A 17,589-nucleotide genomic window follows, 5' to 3' on the forward strand; every position below is an offset into this window, starting at 1 on the left:
CTATAATCAAATTGCCAATAGGTCTGCTTCACCATTTCCACCCACCCTTCTTTACCACCTACAAACCAAAACGTAATAAACTAGAGTATTAAAAAAAACATTAAAAAAAAACATTGTTAATGAAAACACTGTACAGGCGAAGTAGGGAAAAGAACAATTGAGTGACTGAGTGCGTTATATAACTAGACATCTGATGCTTCTATCTGCTTTTCCTTAGGAGTTTGCCTGGTAGATTTGAGCGTGTCCCGTGTGCTTGGTTACTGGAGTGGAGATTGTGTTGCTTGGAAGATGGATCGAGTCCTCAGATGTACAAGATGTATAAATTGACAGCATTTCAAACTTACACTGGAACCTGTATCCAATTCCTGGCCCATTCTCACTGTCCCACGGCCCTTTACCACTCTCCTCCTCCTCCTCCGTCTTCTCTGCTTCTCTTTGTTGGGCTCCTGGAGACGGGCACAGCCTATAAGTGACGCCTGCAGTTTGGGAACCTGGGTACTTACCCAAAGGGAGATAGGCAGGGCAGTGCTCCAGGGACAGTGCTAACCAGTGTGTGACAACCAGTACCACATAGACCAATTGCCCCATTACCACAACCCATGGTGTTTCTGACAACCAATAAAGTGTCCATTAACCCTTTGACGCCAGGGGGACCTGCAAATCATTGATCCAAAGGGCTTAAAACAACAGTTCCACTGCTAAGTGTGCAGTTCATGAGACCGGTTTAAAAAACACACATTATTGGATAATGTGGCCTCTCACTTAACGCTTATACAGAGGATGGAAACCTGTTCTAAATGTTGAATTTGCAACGCCACTAAAAAAAAAATCTAATTTGTAATTACAATTTTAAGGGTGAATTTAAAATTCGAAAATAAATATTTTTAAAGCCCTTTTGTTTTCAAAGTCACGCCAAACTAACGGTTTGACGCTGAAAGAGGATTCAGTACTTAAGTTAAAAAGCAAACAAAAAACCATGTTTGGACTTCTGCAATATGGAAAGAAATCAGAGCTTATTATTTATTTTTAATTTTGTAAAGCAAATTGAAATAAAATAGGCAACTGTCACTTTAAACCCTTTGTTGCCAGAGAGGCAAATGACAGATTTACATGATTATCCCCTATGTTGCATAGACCCGGGGTACTCAACGCCAACATTCAAGCACCCCCAACAGGTAAGGTTTTCAGGATATCCCCGCTTCAGCACAGGTGGTTCAACAGAGGCTCTGAGCCTCTGATTGAACCACCTGTGCTGAAGCGGGGATATCCTGAAAGCCTGACCTGTTGGGGGTGTTTGAATGGTGGCAGACCACCCCTGGCATAGGGGCCAATAGTCTTACTGAAGTGAAGCGCAGTGTAAATGGATGCCGCTATATATCAATAAAGAAATACAGTATAAATAGTTCACCCAGAGTAACCACACCGGCTCAGTGACCCCCCCGGCCTCACCACACCGGCTCAGTGACCCCCGGCCTCACCACACCAGCTCAGTGACCCACGTCCTCACCCCAGCTCCTTGATCCTCGTTTCCCTTCGCCCGCTGTCTCATCGACTCTGCTCTCCACGGGTTCTTACGATCCAGCACAGTGCACAGCATAGCCAGCTCCTCCTCCCGCTCCTAAAGTGGGAAGTCAGAGGGGCGGTCAATGTAACGGGGCAACTTTTATTTCAAAAGAGAAAACTGATCAGTGGAATCAGCTTCCCTAGAAAGATTCAACGACCTCTAATGTAATGTACGTATGTCTTCATTTATATTGCGCCATTAATGTACATATCGCTTCACAGTAGTAATACACACGACAATCGTATAAATAACAAATACAGATAACAGATCATGGGAATAAGTGTTTCAGATAAATGTAACATTTAGGAAAAGGAGACCCTGCTCCGAAGAGCTCACAATCTAATTGTTAGGTAAGAAGAACGTACAGAGACAGTAGGAGGGAGTTCTGGTAAGAGCGTCTGCAAGGGGTCAAGGTTTATGTATGAAGTATGTATGAAGTAACAGCCACGGAGCTACTTGTATGCTTTGTTAAGCAAGTGTGTCTTAAGGTGGGTCTTAAAGGTGGATAGAGAGGGTGCTAGTCGGGTATTGAGGGGAAGGGCATTCCAGAGGTGTGGGGCAGTCAGTGAGAAAGGTTTAATGCGGGAGAGGGCTTTAGATACAAAGCGGGTAGAGAGAAGACATCCTTGAGCAGAACGCAAGAGTCGGGGTGGTGTATAGCGAGAAATTAGGGCTGAGATGTAAGGAGGAGCAGAAGAGATAGGAAGCCAGGAGAGGGATTTCAGCAGGGGAAACGCAGAGTCAGTAATGGTCTTATTTTATGTTCGTGTTTGGCTCAGGGTGGTTATGATGCCATCGTCAGTCCAGTAAATTACTCGGCAAACAAAAAAGGACAGAACAAAGTCAACAATGTACCTATGGCTTTAACAACTGAAAAAACAGTGTTCTGTCTCAAAGATATTAGATTCAAATTGTAAAACTCACCAATGCATTTGTAGGAATGGTGAAAGTTAACAAAAGTGTGTGTGTGTGTTTCGAGTCCTCTAGGTGGGGAGCAGGGGGTCCCCCGGAGCTTCCCAGGTTCATTTCAGCTCCAGAGATCCCCTGATACTTGCCTCTAAAAGGCAATGTCGGTATCTACTGCAAGGCATGATGTTGCAGCTTCCTATGGGCCAGGGTGACACAGGACCTTTAAAAAGCCATATTGGGTACCCAACTGTAGCAGTGAGAAGGGGTTAACCAGGCCAATAATAAAAGGTATTATGCCCGGCTGGTTACCCCTACACCTTGTTGGGGATGAAGGGGATAATTGTATGGTAACCACAATGCCATGTTTCCCCTATATATCAACTGTGAGGTCCCCCTGGGTCACTGTGTAAATGAAGTGTCAGTTCTGCAACTCAGGAACTAGCTGCAGTCCTATTGATGTATGCTGTATGTGTAAAATGTGTCTGCTACACAAGGGGGAGCTCCTAGTGCTGTACAAAGCGTTAATTGAATAAGCGTGTCTGTGGTAAGCAGCTACATTGAAGCCCTGTATCACTTTCTAATAGAAGACAAAGCAGTGGATGCAGTGTGCAGGTGTAGTTCACAAGCAAGAGCTTTTCTGGCTCACAAGAGGAAGTTCCCTGTGGAGCATCTGTGCGTGGGGGAGGACGGCAGCAGGAGCCCGGTGCGGTGTGTTTGTGAGGCAGATCAGCCCAGCCCGTTACTGAAAGGGGAGATTTCATCTCTTCAAGCGAGAGCCGTTCCAGCACGCAGTACAGTTCTATGTGGCATATGTGAGTACTAGCAGATGGTGTGTTTTTTCTTTTGCAGCTCTAGCCACATAGCTTATCTCTGCTACTGTCAAGCCAGCTGCCCTTTGCCCATCATTTAGTCCTACGGAACACAGCAAATGGTGTTTTAAGTGGGGATTAGAGGACTTTAATTGTTTTTCTTACCCACCCCACCTCCTTGGTTTGGACTCTGTGGATATTCAGTGCTTACTCCCTCAACTTGAGCCCCTTCTCCAATTGTGGGACCCCACGTTTTATATATATTCTTTTCCTATACCCTGGAGCGCATAGCAGTTTCTTTTCATTCTGTATCATTTTCTAAACAGCAAACCCTCCGGGGAAGTCTTAACCACAAACTCAAGTGGATAAGTGGCTTGCGGTCTAGTTGAAGTGGCGGAGTGCAACAATGCATCCTGCGGTCTCGTTAACCAATTAAGGTCAATTGGTGAAGTGCTTCTGCGGTTACCGATCCCAGCAAGCAATGATACATTGTATGCCGGCTTCTAACCGCAGAACCATTATAAGTCAAACCGCAAACCACATCAAAGAGCCTTTCCAATTAAGGGGCTAACTTGTGTTAGGAGGGAGCAAGCACTCTAATTTTTGGAATGCAGCTAGTTAGGAATTTATCATACACATACATGTTTTAATAACACCCACTCATATAGAAACCATATATAAAAATAAACTGTTATAGGTATTTTTAAAATGTGAAGACAGGAACCTTTTTCTTGTCAGCCCGGCAGTTAATCCATTAGCATGCACATATGTTAGGGATGAATGAGCTGAGGGATTTCCAACTCCATTCTTCAAAGGGCACCCTGCTGAGCTGGTGCCCCAGAGTCTAGAGAAGTCCGGAGTTGAAAGCCTCAGAGACCCTAAGGTGTTAGGGCGGGATATCGTAAAGTACCATATACCGGTGTGAAGTATGGGCTATCAACAAATGGTAGCCAATCCCCAGACTTACTGTTGCCAGGTAAGGGGTTGGGTCCCGTATGCCAAGTAGCATAGATGCCAAGTCAGCGCATGCTCTCAGACCGGGAAGCCACCTCTGCCAGGTTTATGAGCTACTGGCAAGTCTGGGATAGGTGAAGAAATTTTTTCCCATGGGGGGCATTGGCTGTTTAGGTTAAAGATAGGACCCTCAACCCTATAAGAATGCCTGCAGCCCGGTTTTAGTCAGATTCACAAGTCCCATCTAAGATTCAGCTTAGTTCTGGAGTGTGAAGGGTTAAAACATTGTAACCAAGGATCGTGCCCCTCTTCCAGAATTCATTTGAACCAAGGATTCCCGAACGAATCCTGTAAGGACTCAACTTTTTTTTGTTTTCCTTTGGCGGGGATATAGGGATTGCATCTCGCGCCCCTAGCCAAGGACTGTCACACGGCTCGATTCGCGCACCAACCCGCACTAGTGCAGTGGTGCCCAGAGACTTTGTATTCAAGTCATTCGTTCCGTGGACACTTTTAGTTTCCCCATCCCAGTAAGTGTTTAAGTGCAATTGTGAAGAATTGTGTGTTTGTCTTAAAAGGAAATAAATTACAATATATTTTGCCATCCTTGTTGTGCTGAATCCAGATTCCCGGTATTAATGTGTTGATAAGACTGTCTCCCGTGACACAAACAAGGGCTGGCCCACAAACCCCTTCAGCCACATGGGAAGCAGGGGATCCCCAGAGCTTACATCAATGGGGTTCAGGTCCCAAAACCTCCCGTCTCCCACCTAGGGCACTGTAACAGGGTGCCTTCCCTGCTTAAGTAGCTTTACAGAAAAACCTGTGTAGAAGGCTGAAGTCCAGCACCGAGTAGGTAAATTCAGAGCAGACTGTGCTACTTAAACCTGCTCAGATGGCTCCTCCTTTAGAGGACCTAAAGCTCTCAGTGCAGAGATCTCTAGTCCAGGGAAACACCCTGGGCTGCTGGAGAAAGGTCAGCGGAACTACAACTCTTTGGTCCAGACACATACTGGACCACTGTGGAGAGAAGCCAGCCAAAGGACTTTCAAAACCCTACCCCAGTGAAGGTAACTGATCTCCACTGATATAGATATATTTGTTGTTGGTAAGGGGCTTAGCCCCCCAACCCATAAGCAGGGCTATGCTGTTTAGTCAGCGCTTCCTATAGGAGCTAGGTTCTTTCCCTTTAACCTTGTTTTTGCTGGTAAATGCAGTTTATGTTTTAAGGTTCTAACTAAATAAAATAAAAGTCAATTTTGATTTTTTAAAGACGTCTCTTGTTTTAAAAAAATCTGTGCGCAAAAAAAAAAAAAAAAAACACGGAAATGTCACTTGAAATACACCTAACCATGTCCGCGTTTACGCTTCACTTCCGTCCTAGAAAGACCACACATTTAAACAGAACACAATTTGCCTCAAGTTGAAATGTGATCTACAGCCCCTACACACAGACCCTTTTAAATCTCCAGCTGTGCCTACGTACGTTAGCTGCGTCCTGCTGCGCGCGCACATACACATTTCTAGAACATTCACCCATTATAGAATTGTTAAAAAGTAGTGGTACTGTGTCTAAATCTACATGTATTAAATATTCGGCAAATCTTTTTAGGAAGATTTAAGTCATATTGATGCACATTTTTAAATAAATCTTGTTGCATAAACGTTCATGCTTTGGGAGGCTTGCAGCAGATCATGCCTTTTGGTGCCAATGTCCACCCTCATAATCCAGTGCAGACCTTAGCATCGCAATCGTCACAAGCTCTTCCCACCGCTTCTCCTACAGCCCCAAAGCCGTGTTACTGCCCCTCATTCTTGCCCCCAAGGTATCTTGTAACCCAGTATTAACCCCATTCTAACCTTGCGGAGACGGATGGCGGTTTCGACACTGGGAGACTCATCCTGCTGTGGTGGCAGCTGCTGGCGTGGAGCAAGAGTGTTGTGAGCCACAGGCAGTGGTGTCTTCCACTCAAACTTCTCCAGGACAGAGCGCACATCCAGACGGCCTAAGGAAAGAGCGGGGAGGTCACACACAGGACGATAGCAACAGAATTTATAGATGTTTATCCAGTCCAAGTTTACCCATTTGTAATCCTAGGGCATTCTGGCTCTCAATCCTACATTTCTTTTATTATAAGCAAACATGTCCTAGAATAGTGTAGGTCAGGTGTGGCCAACTCCAGTCCTCAAGGGCTGCTAACATACCAGGTATTAGGGATATCCTTGCTTCAGCACAGGTGGCTCAGGTCATTTACCGGAATATTTAACCTTGCAGGCGATACTGGCACCCCATACTGGGGCTTATACCTCAGGAAACAGGGAGTCCCCGGACGTGAAAGAAATGCAGTCCAGCTCTGGAGACCCCCAGCTCCAATCCTACTGTATGTACTACAAATAAACTAAAAAAAAAATTAAATGTAACTTAACGTTTTAAAGAGCCGTGCAGGGAAACAGCGGGTCCGCTTCTCTCTGCACAGCTCTTCCTCACTGGTGCACACCTGTAGGATTTACGCAGCAGGATTACCCTTCAGAAGTAGGGATCCACGCTACGTTAATCCCTCTGAAATTCCCCCTACGCTGGGCCTTGGTACACTTGGCCGCACTAGGGGCTGAGGTCCCACCCCCGCTCCAAGTGACGCGCAGGGTAAAGTTATATCGTGCTACAACTGTCCAAAAAAAATGGTGACTCTTAAAGCAAGGACAGGACTACACTCCACTTGACGACAGCTTTAGGTGGACAATACTGCGGCTCCATGGAAGGGGATAGAAGGGAGAGTTAGGCCGTACCTGTTGCCTCAGCTGTCTCCCCTTTCCTCCCAGGATCTGTGAGCATCACAGAGAAATCCTGCCAACAAACAGGAACCACAATCAGCGCCAGAAACGGGTAACCTTGAGCAGCAGTCTTACTCTCCTAAACTACCAAATTGAACATGTGGCATGTCCTGCACTATATATGCTCTGTGGCTGTGAGGGGGTAACCAGGCTCACTAACAAAGGCCAAGCCTACTTGGTTGCCCCTGATCCATGTTTTTGGGCCCAAGATTGTCAGCTCTTGGGCCTGACTGTTGTATATGTACAGCCATGCATTGTACGTAAAATATGCGACAAAGAATGTATGTGTCTTTTGCCTTTCCAGGAGTGCTAACCAGTGGAGAGTCTCAGGCTATGAGTTTCAAGGTGGACTTTGTGGTAAAAGTGTTGTCGGATTGTGTCTAGCTAGCCAGGGACCAGAGTTTCTGGCCACCCCAAAAATGTATCCGGGAGCAGAGTTAGATTCCTGGGTACATGTAGACACTGACCTCCGGACAAAGTCCTCCCTGGAAAGCAGTTACGCGGATCACCGCCAGGATGCCCTGCTTCAGCACAGACCAGAAAGGTAAAAAGGGGCATAGGGATACGCATATCCCCGGTATATAGTTGGGGTCCCTAGTTTAAGTCGGGGTCCCCCCTAATATATGCCAGAATCCCGGTATAGGGGTTCGGATTTTCTCCAACCAGCCACGAGGTTGCGAGTGAAATTATGTAAGTCGGTACATTAGAAGCAACTCTAAAACCTAATCTAAGCGTTATTTGAAGCAACTTTTTAGCAAACTTCTTATAGGAAGGTCTAGAAGCTCTGAAAATGGATGTGAGCGTCTTTTCAGTAGATCCTAGGAGACGAGGGACTTAGAAGAATTTTGAGAGATTTTTATTAACATGGTGTATAAAAGGTATATATGTTTTATGCACTGTATATGAGCTGGGGATTTCCAAGTCCGTGGTTCAGAGAGACTAGTTGGCTACAAAGTTGGTGCCACCAAGTTTGCTCGGGTCCCGTACTTGAAAGCCACAGAGATGCCAAGTGCGAGTTTGACAAGCAGTGAGACGCCCATAGTACATAGAGATAATAGAAAACTTCTGAAGACTAAACAAAGTTGGTGCAGAAAAGGAAGGAATAGTACAGGCTGGAAAAAAAAAAAAACCTTAAATGCATGCTTGCTAATGCAAGAAGCCTGACAGATAAAATGGGGGAGCTTGAATTAATAGCTGCAAGGGAGCAGTATGATATCATAGGCATTACTGAAACATGGTGTGATGAAACTCATGACTGGGCAGTTAATTTAGAGGGTTATTCCCTTTTTCGTGAGGATCGAACAAATAGAAGAGGTGGAGTATGTTTATATGTTAAACCGGATCTAAAGCCTATAAGGGAAGATGTTTTACGAAGGGAATGATGAAAATAGAGACCTTGTGGATAGAAATTATCAGTGGAGGTAAAATAAAGAAAATGTTTGTGGGAATATGCTATAAAACCACCAAATATCAGCGAGATTGAGGAAGCTAAAATACTTTTGCCAATGGAGAAGGCATCAAAACTGGATCATGTTTGAATAATGGGGGATTTTAATTATCCAGACAGACTGGGGCAATGAGATTAGCATTACAACAGAAGGAAACATGTTTTTGGGGGTGCTTAAAGAATTATATGACCCAAATTATTGAGTAACCAACTAGGAGAGGGTCAATACTGGATTTGGTCATATCAAACAATGTAAAAGTGATAACAAAAATTCAAGTCCTGGAACATTTGGGTAACAGTGATCATAACAGTCATTTGAAATAAATTATCAAAAAAATAGATTACTTGGGTTCAACAAAGACCTTAAACTTTAAAAAAAAGCAGATTTTAATTAACTGAGGGATAATCTACAAGTAATACATTGGGATGATGTTTTTGCAGGAAAAAATGTAGAAGATAAGTGTGCTTTCCTAACAATGTTTTAAAGACTGCCCATTTATCAGTGTATACTATATACATATATGATATAATAAGGCACCTGGCCCCGATGGCATACATCCAAGAGTTCTCAAGGAGTTAAGCTCAGTAATAGCAAAACCATTATACAGGCATACCCCGCTTTAAGTACACTCACTTTAAGTACACTCACGAGTAAGTACATATCGCCCAATAGGAAAACGGCAGCTCGCACATGCGCCTGTCATCACGTCCTGAACAGCAATACCGGCTCCCTACCTGTACCGAAGCTGTGTGCAAGCGGGGAGACTATAGAGCCTGTTACACATGCGTTATTTACATCAGTTATGCACGTATATGATGATTGCAGTACAGTACATGCATCGATAAGTGGGAAAAAGTAGTGCTTCACTTTAAGTACATTTTCGCTTTACATACATGCTCCGGTCCCATTGCGTACGTTAATGCGGGGTATGCCTGTATTTAATATTCAAGGACTCAATTTCCACAGGCTCAGTACCACAAGATTAGCGTAAAGCAGATGTGGTGCCTATATTTAAAAAGGGAGCTAGATCACAACTGGGGAATTACAGACCTGTAAGCCTGACTTCAATAGTGGGGAAACTACTTGAAGGTTCAATACAGGATAATATTCAGGAATACCCAATGGGGGAAAAAAAAAATAGTAATAGTCAGCATGGATTTATGAAGGATAGATCTTGCCAAACTAACCTTATTTGTTCCTTTGCGGAAGTAGGAATTTAGACCAGGGTAATGCAGTTGATACGGTTTCACACAAGAGCTTGGTGTACAAAATAAAAGGACTCAGTAATAATGTATGCACCTGGATTGAAAACTGGTTCAAGGACAGACCACAGAGGGTTTTCATAAATGGAACTTTTTCAGGTAGGGCTAAAGTCGTGAGTGGAGTACCTCAGGGATTGGTACTGGGACCCCTGCTTTTTAACTTGTTTATTAATGACCTTGAGGTTGGGATCGAGAGCAAAGTCTCCATCTTTGCTGATACTAAATTGTGTAAGGTAATAGAATCAGAGCAGGATGTTTCTCTTCAGAAGGACTTGGAGAGACTGGAAACGTGGGTAGGTAAATGGCAGATGAGGTTTAATACAGATAAATGTAAGGTTATGCATTTGGGATGCAAGAATAAAAAGGCGAATTACAAATTAAATGGGGATAAATTGGGGGAATCCTTGATGGAGAAGGATTTAAGAGTGCTTGTAGACAGCAGGCTAAACAATAGTGCCCAATGTCATGCAGTTGCTGCAAAGGCAAACAAGATCTTATCTTGCATTAAACGGTCAATGGATGGAAGGGAAGTAAACATAATTATGCCCTTTTACAAAGCATTAGTAAGGCCACACCTTGAATATGGAGTACACTTTTGGGCGCCAATCCTAAGAAAATACATTATGGAACGAGTGAAGAGAAGAGCCACCAAATTAATAAAGGGGATGGACAATCTAACTTATGAGGAGAGGCTAGCTAAATTAGATTTATTTACATTAGAAAAGAGGCGTCTAAGAGGGGATATGATAACTATATACAAATATATTCAGGGACAATACAAGGAGCTTTCAAATTAACTATTCATCTCAAGGGCAGTACTAAGGACTCGGGGGCATCCCTTAAGGTTGGAGTAAAGGAGATTTCACCAACAACAAAGGAAAGGGTTCTTTACAGTAAGGGCAGTTAAAATGTGGAATTCATTACCCATGGAGACTGTGATGGCAGATACAATAGATTTGTTCAAAAAAAGGTTGGACATCTTTTTAAAAAGGAAAAGGGATATACCAAATAAGTAAATATGTGAGGAATGTTGAGCCAGGGATTAATAATAACAATAATAATAATAAACATGTATAGTTTTACAGAGACATTTTGCAGTCACAGGTCCCTGCCCCATGGAGCTAACAATCTATGTTTTGGTGCCTGAGGAACAGGGAGATAAAGTGACTTGCCCAAGGTCACAAGGAGCAGACACCGGCAATTGAACCAGTGTCTTTACTCACTGAGCCACTCCTCCCAATCCGACTGCCAATTCTTGGAGTCAGGAAGGAATTTATTTTTCCCCTTAATGGAGTTTTTTGTTTGCCTTCCCCTGGATCAATAAGTATGGATATAGGATAAAGTATCTGTTGTCTAAATTTAGCATAGGTTGAACTTGATGGACGTATGTCTTTTTTCAACCTCATCAACTATGTAACTATGTATTCTGTGAATGGGACTGAAATCCTATAAGAAACCAAGCAGCCAATCAGCTCAGGAGTTTAAGCGCCAAGACAGCAGCAGCAAATTTGAACTGACCAAAAGATGCCCTGTGAGAAAGACGCGAGCCGGCTTCAGAAATTTCAAGGCATGAAAGTCCCACTTTCAGGGTCAAGTTCTGAAAAGAGACTGTAGTGGTCGCGGCTGGAACTACACGCAAAAAGAGTACCAGGACGTTTGGTACTTGCTCCCGGTCAAGGGATTTCAGCACCTCCAGAGTGGAAAGAGCGGTGGCGGCAGGAACTGCGTGCCGAGATCAGTTCCAGGACTTTTCAGGATTAGTCCTGGTTATCTAAAAGGACTTTGTTTTCTGTGCTATTTTAACTAGGAAAGTTTAGTTCTGTAGCCCAGACCCCTAGTAAGTGTTTCCTCTTATTTATTGTAATCCACTGTGTGCACGTCTGTTTCAATGGAATAAATGACAAATTTGTTTTATTGCTTGGTTTTGCTCAGTGATATGATCCCAGTATAAAAAGGTGTAAATTCCTGGTCTCCCGTGACACGCTCCCAGTGTTACACAAGGTTATGTGGCATGAAATGCTAAGGCCGCGTATTTTAGTGTATACTGAGCGTGGAATGAAAAGTTAAATTGTTTTTATCAAAATGGAGATAAATATTATATTGCTATGTATTAACTTGAATTTGGAAGACAATGATACCCTGGGATACTGTAAAAACCCAAAGGGATATACCTTGTAGGTAACACCCTGTAACACCCCCTCCACACAGACTTAGGGCAGGAAGAATATTATTCCTACTTAAATTATAGTGTGCGAAGCTAAATGGGGCACAAGGATTCCACAGTTAAGGCTAGAATGAAAAATATAAATTCTAACCTAGATTACCAACCGATTGTGTTCTATATCACCGTAAGAGAACTTCCTAGACCTTCAAGTACTTCCATGAGCATGTTTCACTATGAATTTTAACCCACAGTTGACACTTCATCCCTGTACTATAAACTTTAAGCCACGGGTTCCCACGTGCGCGCAAAAAAGGGGAACAAGATCACAGAAGTCCTTTAACATATACCATATTCATTCGAGACTACAGATCTCGTTTCACATGCTGTGAGCATTAAATCTTCACAGTCCAAGGAGAAACCCGATTCACAACATATGGATTAAGGCCCAAATAAATAAAACCCAATGGTTCAAGGTAATGGTTCAGCTTGCATATACTGACTGATCGATTTGAAGTGCTGGTTGTTTAGTGTGCAGTTAGAAACAAAAGCAGTTTGAACAAGGAAGAAGTTAAACAAGGTATAGTATATTGAAGTACAGTTTATAACCTTCATAGTTGCTAGAATGAGCAGGATTGAAAATGCCACTCAATGCACATCTTGCCACATATATGTGCACTTGGAGCAGCTGTTCCAAGGAGCATACCGCTGTGGGAAGTGTGAGCGAGTGGTCTCTTTAGAGTCAGAGATTGCTGATCTGAAGAGGCATCTTGCAATATTGAGGGACATTGGCAATCTTGAAAGGGGTTTAGAGCTTACTGAGCAGGCCCTTGCTTCGACTAGTGGTGCAGATGGTGGCGCTGTTAGTGAGTAGCAGGTAGGTAGCTGGGTGACAGAAGGGGAAGCAGGGGCAATAGGGAGAGGCACGTCGTTTCTGAGCTGACCCATCCCAATAGATTTGCCATGTTGAGTTAAGATATTGGGAATGTCGGGGCAGAAATGGCAAGGCTGGGGTAGGCCAATTCCTCTAGCAGCCAGGGGAATAGTTCCTCCAGAACAGTGGGGACTCAGGATGCTCTGATATAAAAGAAAGATTGTGGTGGTAGGATACTCCATTATTAGGAAGGTAGGTAGGACAATCTGTTGCCGTGACCGCATGAACCGAACAGTTTGTTGTCTCCCGGGTGCGGCACATTGCGGATCGGGTAGACAGATTGTTTGGGGGGCTGGGATTGACCCGGCAGTCTTTGTACACGTTGGTACCAATGACAAAGTTAGAGAAAGATGGAGGGCCCTATAAAAATTATTACAGGGAACTAGGCCAAAAGCTTAAGGCAAGGACCTCCAAGGTAGTATTTTCTGAAATACTACCAGTGCCATGCGCTACCGCAGGGAGACTGTCAGAGATCAGGGAGGTTAATGCATGGCTAAGAAAGTGGTGCAGGAAGGAGGGGTTTGGGTTTTTAGAGCACTGGGACTCCTTTTCTGAGAGGTGCCATCTATATTCTAGGGACGGATTGCACCTCAATGAAGAGGGATCTTCTGTGCTAGGGGGGAGAATGCTACAAAGGTTGGAGGAGATTTTAAACTAGGATGGAGGGGGAGGGGAATGAAACAGATAATGAACTAAATGGAATAGATGAGGATACAAGGAGGTATGGAGGTAGAATGGGGGCAAGTGCAAGTTTGACAAGCAGTGAGATACCCATAGTAAATACAGATAATACTAGAAAACTTCTAAAGACTAAACCAAGTGGGCGCAGAAAGGAAGGAGCAGATAAGATAATAGTACTGGCTGAAAAAAAAAAATACTTAAATGCATACTTGCTAATGCAAGAAGCCTGACAGATAAAATGGGGGAGCTTGAATTAATAGCTGCAAGGGAGCAGTATGATATCATAGGCATTATTGAAACATGGTGGGATGAAACTCATGACTGGGCAGTTAATTTCGATATATGATAAAATATCTGTTGTCTAAATTTAGCATAGGTTGAACTTGATGGACGGAAGTCTTTTTTTAAACCTCATCTACTATGTAAGGTGGCTTTTCCCTTTCTCGGGTGCAAACAGCGAACAAAACTTCCAAGTCTTAAAATACTGCCTGCCATTTCCTGGCTTTTAGGCTTTATATTTATGGGTTGCTTATTGCACAAAAAGTGAGACAATTAAGACCGTTTTACTTAATGTCACCAATGATCACATGTCCTAAATCAGGGGCGGCCAACTCCAGTCCTCAAGGGCCACCAACAGGTCAGGTTTTCCGGAAATGCCCACTTCATCACAGGTGGTGCAGTCATTCTGACAGCCACTTGTGCTGAAGCAGGGATATGCTAAAAACCTGACCTGTTGGTGGCCCTTGAGGACTGGAGTTGGCCATCCCTATCCTAAATTTCTGTAATCTACTTAAATGCTGCAGTGGGAATCCTCAAATGGAACAGTGATGAGTGAGGGAGCCCAACCAGGACAATTCCTACAGCTCCGATACCTTTACATCCAATTGTGTAGATACACCACTACTTCACATCGGCTATACACTGACCTCAGAGTTTTCTGCCCAGGACTTCTCTCCCACAGTGTCAGAATCTCTCCGAGAGTCTTGGGACAGATCTGTTACACACAAAGAAATGATCTCAGCATAAGACGCAAATCGAAGCAATATCCTACTGTGTTATTTTTAATAAAATCAGTTCTGTAGTATTAGATAATACTTACTGCATTTTATTATTTTTTTATTTTCCAACTCTTAATGCCATATTTAAGGAGCATACTTTGATTTATAGAACAGATTTTTGTCCACCTCCCAAGCAGTGCAAGATCTTTGTAACACTTTCCAGTTTGTGATATTTTGTTGCCAATATCACCAGCAGTTTGAGCTACAAACCAACAATAGATGTTACCGTAGTAATATTATAAGGATGCATTGTAGCTGCTTAGTTACACTGACTGAAGGATTGCTTGAAACTGAAAGGCAGCCATTTAGTGAGCCCTGGGAAGCAGGATCTTTGCTGATCGATCAGCAGCTTAGGTAATTAGTTATCAATAAAAGTAATCAAAGACTGCATATTTAAAAAAAAAAAAAATTCCACCCCCAACAAGTGCTGCGTGGATTGCTTTTTTTAATGCACCTATAAAGCATTCTAAATTAATATTATCTGAATGGGTGGGGAGAGCATAGCTCTCCTACAGCAAGATATTCCCAGGTCCCATAGAAATGGTATTGCTTAAGACAGGGGTGCACAAACTCTTCTTGCTGCTTCCCCCTGCCTGCTCTCCAACATTCTGGCACACACTCCGCCCCCTCCACCCCCCTTACCTCAGTTCGGCGTCAAATGACGTTACAGTCGTGTGACGTCAACCGCGGAGTCATTGGATGTCACATGACGCCACGTTGCCATGGGGATGCATCCTGAGCAGGCTGAATCTCGATAAGTAGGAGGTTGCAGGCGGCTCGCATGGTCCCCCCGCATTTAAATTAAGTACCTTGGGGAGAGCGTGGACTTCTGCAACCACCTGCGTCCCCCCCCCAAAAAAAATAATCTTGTGCACTCCTGGCTTAAGATGACACTGAGCAGCTTCCTGCAGCAGTGACCCATTAAGTTATAGGCAGCTTCCTGCTGGTTGCCATTTTAGGCTCTTACAAATGCGGCCAATGTGAATATCTCCGGTGGAATCCCGATGGCAAAACAGCGGTGGTCCTGCAACAGATCAACTACATCATACAATTCTTAAAATATAAATTGCATGTAAAACAGCGTAAAAAATGAAAAGAAAAAAAAAAAAAAAAAAAAGGCATGAGCAGATCAGTTGTAATTTCTTAAAAAACATGGGTTTGAAGCAGGGGGTCTCCAGACCTGAACCCCATTAACCTCAGCTCTGCAGAGCCCTGCTACCAGAGATACAGAGCTCCAAAAGGAGGTGCCGGTATCTCTGCAAAATGTAAAGCTCCCGTGTCACAAGGGCCAATATAAAGCCACACCGGATGACATCACGGATTCCTATTGGCCCTCAGGGCGCGGGCACTTTAAAACGTCGCCATTATGTGGTTAAAAATACATTTAAAACATTTGCACCTGGAATGCCTCTTTAAACAGGTCACTGACATGAGAAGCTGTAATACTGCCATCCTATACAGACCAGCCTGAGGTCTTGGATCAAGGACACATCCCATGTGTTACACTCTTCCCCACCCTCACTATGTAGATAAGCAGAAGATTGAATGTGTAAATAGTACAAACAGTGGATACCTCTGCAGCTGACCTCCCGCAGCCTCTGAATCCTGGAACTCACAGAAGGGATGGCAGGGGTGTCGGGTTTGATTTCATGCTCGGTGATGCGCAGCAGAGAAGACCAGTTGAGTTTGGGGGAGCAGTCTGGCTCTTCGCACAGCGAAGGGTCGGAATTCTCCGCATCTTCCTCTGTTGAAGTGAAACGCCTCTTCCTGGGAGATTCATTCACAGAGTCAGAGCCTGGGACGAAAAAGCTCAAATTACAACTCGGAAAAAATGATATGGCAAGAGATAGACATACACACACACACACACACACACACACGCAGACTTCTCGGAACCAAAATTCTAATTATCCCTTTTTTTGTACAATATGACGATGCACAGTATACTTGTTTTGCATTATCCATGCGAGTGCTTTTTTTCTGTTACATTTTGTGCTTAGACACTTGTTACCAATATTATACAAGCACATACAAATCTTTAGGGTCATACCCAAATAAAAGATGGTAGTGCTGTACAGAGATGTAAAGCATTTCTTTTAAGTAAATACAGACCTCCAATTAAGGGGGCATCGCAATACTTTAGTCATTTTCAGAACTACAATTAAATACAATTGTTTTGTTGTTACACATGACAGGCAACGCCAGAATCTATATCTATAAAACAGAAACGTTGTTTGTTTGCTGTGCCTCTGGGCAATCTGATTGGTCCGTCGGTCTGTCACTCAGCCTCTGGCCAATCTGATTGGTCCGTGGCCCGACCCCGCACGCCTCATTGGCCTGTGTGGTTTTCTGACCACGCTTACCCCACTGGCACACCCAGAACAATCACTGCCTCACGCCTGTTCTCACCTACACACCGTCTGGCCCTCCGGAACCGCATCAACCCCCCTAGCGCCGCCTCATCAATGACCCCCCCCTCACCGGCAGCTCACTCGCCGGCTCCCCCTTATCGTGCGGCTGACTATCCCCTGGGGCGGCCGGTCTGTTACCCCTGGCCGCTACCTTCCCCCACGGTGCGCCCTCCCCACTCGCGGCGCCCTTAACCCTGCTTGGCCACGCGCTGTGGGACATGGGTGCGGAGGGAGCACGGCAGTGGCGGTCGCGGCTGACTGTCCCCTGGGGCGGCCGGTGGGGGGGACACGGGGAGCCTCCAGCCTTCCCCCATGCGCCTCTAGCCTTTCCCCACCTCCTGTCCCGATTTTCAGCCACTCCCCCCCCTGGGACGGAGTGGAAGCGCCAACCAAGCTTACCCTGCGCGCGCCTCCTGTCACAGCCCGGCAGTCTCACGCCCCCCCCCTCCTCCCAGGTGCCAACTTCACACCCGCTCAAGGTAAGTCACCCACCCACTGTCTCCCTCCACCCACACAGTAACCCACCCACCCAGTAACCCAAGGTCAGTAACCCACCCAGTCAAACA

The 17,589-nt window shown here is 44.5% G+C and overlaps 1 protein-coding gene across 6 annotated transcripts in view; it reads right to left on the reverse strand.

The window, feature by feature from the left end:
* The window catches only part of LOC142470121 (anillin-like), a 66,291-nt gene that overhangs the window by 43,155 nt on the left and 5,547 nt on the right, over window positions 1-17,589 (reverse strand). For 5 of the 6 annotated variants that reach the window (XR_012789168.1, XM_075577064.1, XM_075577065.1 and 2 more), the window contains exons 3-8: window positions 16,186-16,407; window positions 14,481-14,548; window positions 7,024-7,081; window positions 6,097-6,242; window positions 1,508-1,618; window positions 345-446 (exon numbers count right to left, since the gene is read on the reverse strand). Coding sequence is in view for 5 of the 6 variants with exons in the window: in XM_075577064.1 (XP_075433179.1) it covers window positions 345-446; window positions 1,508-1,618; window positions 6,097-6,242; window positions 7,024-7,081; window positions 14,481-14,548; window positions 16,186-16,407 (707 nt within the window). In the remaining variant the exon portion in view is untranslated. The remainder of the gene's footprint in view (window positions 1-344; window positions 447-1,507; window positions 1,619-6,096; window positions 6,243-7,023; window positions 7,082-14,480; window positions 14,549-16,185; window positions 16,408-17,589) is intronic. The other variant, XM_075577066.1, reaches the window with a different exon arrangement.

This window comes from Ascaphus truei, chromosome 19, assembly GCF_040206685.1.
Source record: "Ascaphus truei isolate aAscTru1 chromosome 19, aAscTru1.hap1, whole genome shotgun sequence".
NCBI lineage: Eukaryota > Metazoa > Chordata > Amphibia > Anura > Ascaphidae > Ascaphus > Ascaphus truei.